At 48.1% G+C, this 9,452-nt stretch overlaps 1 protein-coding gene across 1 annotated transcript; it reads right to left on the bottom strand.

Annotated features, from left to right (window-relative positions):
• Nucleotides 1-537: 537 nt before the first annotated feature.
• LOC137417365 (D(1B) dopamine receptor-like) lies at nucleotides 538-1,677 on the bottom strand. Its single transcript, XM_068103243.2, has one exon. The coding sequence runs from the start codon at nucleotides 1,585-1,587 to the stop codon at nucleotides 538-540; it is 1,050 nt and encodes a 349-aa protein (XP_067959344.2). The 5' UTR covers nucleotides 1,588-1,677.
• Nucleotides 1,678-9,452: the final 7,775 nt, after the last annotated feature.

Consider the following 9,452-nt stretch of genomic DNA (forward strand, 5'->3'; position numbering starts at 1 on the left):
ATCCCGACCCAGCTATAAACTGTCATACCAGTGGTTCATAAGCAGGATGATTCATCAATGTATTTGTGTTCACTCCGATGGACTCAAACTGCAGGTCCCATCTACTGGTATTAGTTGGTGGGCATTAATGAATTCCACGCTGTCCTTTGCAAAGTGTAGCTGAACAAATTTCAAATTCATAACCCAAACTACTGCCAGAAAGGCAATGGCAACCACCCAGTACAACCTTTGCCAATAACCATATATTTATGAAACAAAATTGTGGTGGCTGTGATTATCCACATTAAAAAAGGCATATTCAAGCAAAAAAGTAATTCGATCTACCCTGCTGCTCTCGTAATAAACAAGTAATAGCAGATTTGGTCTCTAGTGTATGTATATATATATATATATATATATATATATATATATATATATATATATATATATATATATATATATATATATATAGATATATATAATTTCTTTTTTTTCAAAACAAAACTGCACAATGTTATGTTCCATGCATGCCATTGGTAGCAAAGTCGCTGAAGGTGTTCAACTCAGGTCCCTCTCTTCATTTAACCGGTGGGGTCCATGGTTTGTGAAAAGATGTGCCTTCTGAGGGTCGGCAACGGCCACAAACGGTGGTGGTGGTGTGTCCTTTACCTGGTGGGTGGACTGAACGGGTGACCTGGCGTAGACAGACCTACAGCTGAGAAGCGTGACGAATGCCCTGCGAAAATCAGCATTGAAAGCGTAAATGATCGGGTTGATCGCCGAGTTCGCCCATCCAAACCACACGAAGATGCCGAAGGTACATTCGCTCACGCACAGCGGTTCAGCACTGGCGGCTCCCCGGAGCCGGCAAAAGGGCAACGCACAGTTGAGGATAAAAAATGGCAGCCAGCAGAACACAAAGACGCCCATGATGACAGACAGGGTTTTGAGCACTTTGGTCTCCCGACTCAAGGAACTTTTTAAAGAGATGTCCGTTGACGAATCGCAGGTGGAAGCACGACAGGTGTTCGCGTGTCCGGCCGCTCGCTCGAGCGCAGCGATCAGCCGGATCTGCTTGTGTGCGATGCGGTAGATCTTGGTGTAAGTCACGACCATAACGAGCACCGGGATGTAAAAACTGATGAGCGATGAAGCGACGGCGTACGTGCGGTTCAGACTCGAGTCGCAAGTCGTGCGGAGCATTTCATGGATTCCGTGGCTGCCATTGACAGGTGAACGTCGTTCCAGGTGTTCGGCGCTCTCGTGCCAACGCAAATGCACCGGGACGAAGGAGATGAGCAGAGACAGGGCCCACGTGGTGCTGATCATGATGCAAGCCACGTGTTGCGTCATCTTGCGCTCGTATTGGAATGGTTTCGAGATGGCCCAATAGCGGTCCACGCTGATCACGCACAGATTGAGAATCGATGCTGTGCTGCACATGATATCGAAGGCGACCCAAGCGTTGCAAAACGCACCAAAAGGCCAATAACCGATGACCTCGCTCACCGCCTGCCAGGGCATCACCAACAACGCCACGAATAGGTCCGACACGGCAAGGGAGACGATGAACACGTTTGTGACTTTGGACCTCAGATGGCGGAACATGACGATCACGGCACACACCAGAACGTTACCGAGCAGCGTGGACACGATGAGGAGAGAGAGGAGGCATCCGGTAAGGATTCTGACGCTCAGGTCTCGAACTGGCCCACAGCGATCTTCTGGCTCAACCATCATGAGTTCATGGGAAGTTTTAACCTCCAGCGACTCACCAGCGTGCTCCAGCTGAGCGCACGCATCCCCGCTTGGAGGGTCCATGCCCATGAAGCTTGGCCACTTCTCATGTCCACCGGCATCTCACCCAGCCATCCACCAATGACCACAACCAGCGAGCACTCCGTATCATCGGCTGGAGCTCACGCTTTTCAATGGGCGTGAGCCATCGCGCAGGGCATGTCTGACGTGGGAGTGGGAGTGGGAGTGGGAGTCTGAGGTCCCATTCCAGTGCCTCCCCCCCTCACGGGTATGGTAAGAGACCGGCGCTGAACTTATTATTCATGTTAACACCTGCAACTGACATTGACATGCAGTACAGCAAGGGTTACAGATGACAATCCTGAACAGCAAGGTGCCCCTATCAAGGAGGGGGAAATGTGGTATGAATGGGGAAGTAGAAGGTTGGGGTTTGGGGGATGTGATGGTGGGTAATTACGAACACAAGGTGGCCATATGTCTTTCTTTGTTGGTGAGCAAATTTGCGCAGTGGACATTTATAAACATCTGTTATGACCCTAATTTATGTATATTGTCATTTTATGTTAGAGGTTGCATTATGTTATGAAATGCATATATATATATATATATATATATATATATATATATATATATATATATATATATATATATATATATATATATATATATATATATATATATATATATATATATATATATATATATATATATAATATATGTATATATATATATATATATATATATATATATATATATATATATATATATATATATATATATATATATATATATATATATATATATACTGTTACGGTTCTTATGAACTTCCGGGACGCACCTTATGAGCTTACGAACTTCCGGTTCCTCGGGCGAGTGAGGCGAACTTCGAGCTCTCCACGGCATCGAAGTTTGAGTGTTTTCCCATTCTTGTCTTTGTCAAATTTCCACTGGTTATTTTGCTGTGTACGTGTTATTGTGTGTTTCTAGTTGGTGTTGGTTTGTGGTTCGTGCAAACTTGTGTGTAGTTAATCGTTTTCTGAGTCGTACCTCGTGCGCGGCCTGGTAACTTGGGGCTTCCCTCCCCCCGTCGGTGTTTTGTCGGTTTGGGTTATTTCCTTCGCTGTATTGCTTGTTTCTTTTATTTTGTTTTCTCCCCCTCACCTCACCTCCCGAGACAAAGAATTATATATTGATTCTTTCTCTCCTCCCGGACACGTGCTTGTTCGCTCTCCTCCTCATCTCGGCTTGTGCCCCGCCCCCTGTATCTCGTTTTCTTCCGCCTCTGCTCCTTCCTTCTCAAATCCACGTTCTTGCTTGGAGACTTTTCCCGGATTGTTTTTTTTTTTTCATGGTTCTGTTTGGATATTGTTGGAATATGTTTAAACCGCAGCCGTGATGCTGATGCCCCCCCCCCCCCCCCCCCCAGAATTTACATGTTTTAAACGTTTCCCAGTGTGTACCCTGGTCAGAATAGGTACACCGTATCCCTGCGTGTCGGAAGAGACGACTAAGAGGGTTGGCGTCAGGAAGGGCATCCGGCCATAAAAACATTGCCTCAAAAAGAGAACCATGACAATCACAAGTACATATGGGCAGGGTACAGCCCGAAGTGGAGATCGGTTTCTGAGGTTTGGGACATGGAATGTAGGGACAATGACAGGGAGATCAGGAGAAGTGGTGGAAGTATTGGTCAGAAGAAGAGTGGACATATGTTGTGTGCAAGAGACGAGATGGAAGGGAAGTGGTGTGAGAATGGTGAAGGGTAGGCAGGGACAGAAATACAAGTTTGTGTGGCAAGGGTGCCCGGAGGGCGTGAATGGTGTTGGTGTCCTGTTTTCTGAGGAGTTTGTAGACAGTGTGGTGAGTGTGACTAGAGTGAGTGATAGGTTGATGATGGTGAAAATGATGATTGGAAAGCTCTTGGTGAACGTCATCTCGGGATATGCTCCGCAGGTTGGTCGAAGCGATGAAGAGAAGGACAAGTTCTGGTGTGCGATAGAGAAGCTGATGGAAAACGTGAAAGATGAGGAAGTTGTTGTGGTGGGAGGAGACCTAAATGGACATGTGGGAAGGAGTATGGACGGTTTTGAGGGAGTTCATGGGGGTTACGGATATGGTGTGAGAAATGGAGAAGGTGAAAGGATTTTGGAGTTTGCTGATGGAGCTGATTTGTTGATTTGTAATACTCAGTTCCAGAAAGAGGACAATAAGCTTGTTACATACACGTCAGGTGGGTCGACGACAACCGTTGACTACCTGATGGTGCGTAGGCGAGATAGGGGGCACCTCCGGGACACAAAGTTGATCCCGGGGGAGGAGGCTGTTTCACAGCACCACTTGGTTGTCTGCGACATAAGGGTGAAAGGTGCGAGGAGAGCTCGGCGGGTGAAGTACCAACCGAGAATGAAGGTGTGGAGGTTGAAAGAGGTGACAGTAAGGGAGGCATTAAAAGAGAGGCTGAGTAGGGTAGAGGATGATGTGGTTGAGCTTGAAAGTGGTTGGATGTCAATGAAAGCTAGTCTGTTGGGAGCCGTTGGTGAGGTATGTGGATGGACAAAAGGACCACCGAGGCACTCGCAAACATGGTGGTGGGATGTTGAAGTTGGAAAGAGGATTGACGAGAAGAGGAAGAAGTTCAAAGAGTGGCAGAAGGCGAAGGGTACGGGAGCAGAAACAGCAGAGCATGAAAGTTATAAGGCAGCCAGGAAGGCTGCAAAGAAAGAGGTAGCAAAGGCGCAGGAGGCATGTAGGAAAATGTTCGGAGAACGCTTGGATTCGGAAGAGGGTCAGAAAGCAGTATTCAGGATTGCAAAGCACATAGCGAAAGAGAGGTGTGATGTGATGGGGGTGAGTTGCTTGAAGGATGAAGTGGGACAAATCGTTGTCGACCCAGATGGAATTAAAGGAAGATGGAAAAGATATATGGAAATGCTGTTGAATACAGAGAATGAATGGGATGACAACATAGAGAGTAACCCAGTTTTAGGACAGGCAGAGAAGATAACTGAGAAGGAAGTTGAGGAAGCGATAAAAGCAATGAAGAGTGGAAAAGCGGGAGGGCCGATGGGAGTTGTGGGAGATATGTTGAAGGCAGCAGGAAGTTGGGGTGTGAAGAGAATGACAGAGATCTGTAATCTGGTGGTGAAAGAAGGCCGCATTCCAGTGGCTTGGGAACTGAGTACCCTCGTCCCTCTATACAAGGGGAAAGGTGACCCTCTGGAGTGTGGCTCGTACTGAGCGATAAAGTTATTGGAGCATGGAATGAAGGTATTGGAAAGGGTGTTGGAAAGGAGGATAAGGAAGAAAGTGAAGATCGACGAAATGCAGTTTGGATTTATGCCAGGAAGAGGAACGACAGATGCGCTTTTCATTGTGAGGCAGTTGCAGGAGAAGTACATGGATAAGAGGAAGAAGTTGTTTTTTGGGTTTGTTGATCTGGAGAAAGCATTCGATAGGGTTCCACGCAAAGTATTGACATGGGCATTGAGGAAGTTAGGAGTGGAGGAATGGTTGATCAGAGTAGTGATGGCAATGTACAAAAGAGCACGCACGGCTGTAAGGACGAAGGACGGGAACAGTGGTGAGTTTGAGGTGAAGGTGGGAGTGCATCAGGGGTCGGTACTAAGTCCACTACTATTTGTAGCTGTGATGGAGGTGCTGGCTCAGAACGTAAAGGAGGGTTTACCGTGGGAGTTGTTGTATGCAGATGATCTGGTGTTGATTGCGGAAAGTATGGATGGACTGAAGGAAAAGATGAACAAGTGGAAGGAATGTATGGAGACAAAAGGTCTGAAGGTGAATATCGGAAAGACAAAGGTGATGGCAAGTGGTAAAGCATGTGGTGAGGTGGAAAGAACTGGGAAGTGGCCATGTGCTGTGTGCAGGAAGGGTGTCGGAGTGAACTCCATTCAGTGTACAATGTGCGCTGAGTGGGTTCATCAAAAATGTAGTGGTTTGAGAGGGTCATTAACCAGTGTGGCAGCTACATTCAAATGTAAGGTGTGCGCAGAGGGAGCTGCAGATGGAGGAAATGTTGAGTTGGATCTTGGAGATGGCGTGAAGCTGGAAGGTGTGAAAACATTTTGCTACCTCGGAGACATGCTGAATGGAGAAGGTGGATCAGACTCGGCAACGGTTGCTCGAGTGAGATGTGCATGGAAGAAGTTTCGGGAACTGAGTGGCGTGCTGATGAGGAGGAGAGTGTCGCTGAAGCTGAAGGGAAAGGTGTATGCTGCATGTGTGAGAAGTGTTATGATTTATGGGAGCGAGACATGGGTAATGAATGTAGAGCAGCAACGAAGGCTGGAAAGGGTGGAAATGCGAATGGTTCGATGGATGTGCAGAGTATCGTTGAGAGAGAGGAGGACAAATGATGAATTGCGAAAGATGATGGGAATATTGCCTGTGATTGATGCTGTGAAGAGGAACAGGTTGAGATGGTTTGGTCATGTATTGAGGAAGGATGAAAGTGACTGGTTGAGAAGAGTGATGGAAGTTAATGTAGAAGGAAGTAGAGGACGGGGAAGACCAAGAAAGACTTGGCTAAAGATGGTGGAAGAAGAAATGCGGGCAAGGGGGTTAACAAGGAGAGATGCAGAAAATAGGGCAAAATGGAGAAGATTGTCATGGGGACCGCAAGGCTAACCCCCGCTCTAGCAGGGAAAATTGCCTTAAAATGCATGTTGTTGTTGTTGGATATACTGTTACGGACCGCGGATAAGGTGTTGATTTGCCGAGCGGATGGCAGCCGCGGCCCGAACCGTTAACAATGACTAGACCCGATTCTGAACGTTGGCCAAATCGTGCCACAGATATTCAATTTGGAAAAGACAAAGACCACACGGATGTGAAGAAGAAGAAGACAAAAAGGGTTTGAAATACGAATATGATTTATTTGCTATTTACAACCAAAAGAAACCAAGGAGAAGGAAAGATAATAAAATAAAGACAGAAGGAATCAAGGAGACACAGTGCAATGCTAGCTTACCTACAGTCTTAATTAACCCAGGACAGAACAAACAAAAGACAGACTCACGCGGGGAATTGCAGAGTGGATTGGCTGGAAGGAGGCATGGGAAGGCCCAGGCCACTGCAGGCGTCGAGGTCCCGCTCCAGGAGTCCACCCGCGTTCTTGGCGGGAAAGTCTTGGTGTACAGCGGCGCGTATCGTTCACCGCGAGCGGATGGGCGCATCGTGCTGGACTCCGGGCGCTTCAGCTCCACTTCAATGCCACTTAACGCCACACTCAACTCGTCCTCCTCCAACGCCACTCTCTTTCTTCATCAACCCTTCCTCCTTCAGCAGCAACGGTACTTTTTGCCACCAACCACCAACCCCTCTCTCAAAAGGCTTGCTGTATCTTCTTTTAGCCACCAACAACCAACTACTAACCACCGTCCTGACGCATGCGCACGCACTTTATATCGCCCCCCGGCAATCAAGCCGCCGGCCGCTAGGACACGCCCATCGGTGAGCTCGCCTCGGCCCTGATTGGTCGTGAGGGCTCACCGACCCCACCCTTAGAGGGGGCGTTGGCTAGACCACGCCTTGTCCCCGGCACTGGGCCGACTCCTCCCACCTTTGGCTCCGAGACAACCTCGTGGCTAATGGAGTCTTGGAGCAAAAACAACAACCCACAGCTGCAGCAGAATTCAGTGAACCGCTCAATGCAGTTGGCAATTGAGGAAAGGGGAATGTGCAGGGAATCTACCTTGTCTGAATTCGGTGCAATGGAGTATTAATTAATGGAAGACAAATCCTTAGCCTAATACACAGAATAGGGAAATAACTACCAACAAGGAGGAAATCTATGATTGGCTAAACGTGATTGTTTATGACCTAATTACGGGATGCACTTTGACCTTTATACACAACTGGAGGAAGGAGGGTGATATTTTTACAACAATTTACACAACAATAAAAGAAACACAATTCTCATATCCACAACACTGCACCCTCCCCCTCTTAGGCACGTCCCAGGCCTATTACCTTTACTTTTAGTGTGGCACGTAGGTGTAGTTCCCTCTACATTTAACCTGACCCTGAGTGTGACAGTTTTAAAACACAAATAAATATGTCCCGCTGCTCCATTGCACCCTGCCTAACAGACTCACGCCCACAGCTAACCGAATTGCGGAATGGTCTTCAAACGATACATTTACGGTTGGGGCGCATTATTTACAACGACGCTATTTTATTTACAAAACTAACCCAGGACCTGTGATTGTTCTTTTGGGGGGGGGGGGGGGGGAGACTGTCTGCTCTGCATCGACGCACCATGAAGCACCCAAAAACGCACCAATACACCCTCAAGCACCAATCGGTGCACAGTCATCACTGCACATCGGATTTTTATGTGAAAAAATAAAAAATATTTTTTCACATAAAACGGCTTTTTTGCACGCAAAAAAAATATTTTGCTATTTTCGGAGAAAAAAAGAATTTCGCCCTTTTTCGGGAAAAATAAAATAAAATGCCCTTTTTGGTCGAAAATGTCTGGCAACGCTAAAAAAAATTAAGGAATTTTTCGAAATTTTAAACTGCGATCGAAATTTGTAACTGCGATCGAAATTTTTAACTGCGATCGATCTCAAAAACAAAACGTTGCGTCCACTTGCGTGCGTTGCGTCCCCAGCGTGTACAGCAGTGAGGCGGTGTACTACAGTGAGAGAGTGTACACAAAGTGTGAACAAGTCTCCTATCAAGATGAGTGCTGCTCTTCGTGACAAGTGGCTGAAGGAATTCAACGCTGGCGGTGATGGGGCCACCTTCAAGTACGTGTCGAGTGACACGGCTTTCTGTCGAGCTTGTGAAAAGACTTTCCGGGCGAAGCAGAAGTCTGAGCTGGCCCAACATGTCCGAGGAGACCGCCACAAGAGCAACTTGGCCTTGAAGAAGAAGAGGACGGTCACGCAAGCCACCATGGAGGACTTTGGTGGCGGAAAGAGGCACAAGTGCGACGTCGTGGCTCAGGAGCTGTGCCAGGCCATGCTGGCCGCTGGCATCCCATGGTCGAAATTGGAAAACCCTGCCCTCCGGTCGTTCCTGGAGAAGCACATCACTCTCCAGATCCCCGATGAAAGCTGGATTTGAAAGCACTACCTCGACAAGTGCTACGACGAGGCCTTGGCGGGGATCCGTGCCGACCACGGACAGCAGCCCATCTAGCTGTCCGTCGACGAGACGACCGATTCGGCAGGTCGATATGTGGCCAACATCATCGCGGGACGCTTGTCCAAGGGGGGGTACTTTCGTCCCCACCTCGTCCAGTGCATGTTTCTGGAGAAGACCAACTGCGGGGAGATCGTGCGTGCAGTCAATGACACGCTGCGCTATCTTTGGCCTGATTTCAAGCCGGAGTGCCTCAAGGTCCTCGTCAGCGACGCCGCGGCCTATATGATCAAGGCCGGCCATGCCCTGAAGGAACTCTTCCCGGACTTGCTGCATGTGACTTGCGTTGCCCACGCGCTCCACCGTGTCTCCGAGACAGTCTGAGAAATGTTCAAGGACGTCAACGACCTGATTGCCACGACGAAGAAGGTGTTCGTCAAAGCCCCGTCGCGTGTTGTCTTTTGGAAGGAGCAGCAGCCCAATCTTTCTCTCCCCCCGGAGCCCATTCTGACTCGGTGGGGGACGTGGATCGACGCCGCGGTGTTTTACGCCGAGCACTTCGAGGCCGTCAAGGACATTGTGGACCAGCTGAACGATGACGGGTG

The sequence above is a fragment of the Myxine glutinosa genome, chromosome 2 (genome assembly GCF_964187855.1).
Source record: "Myxine glutinosa chromosome 2, kmMyxGlut1.1, whole genome shotgun sequence".
Lineage (NCBI taxonomy): Eukaryota > Metazoa > Chordata > Myxini > Myxiniformes > Myxinidae > Myxine > Myxine glutinosa.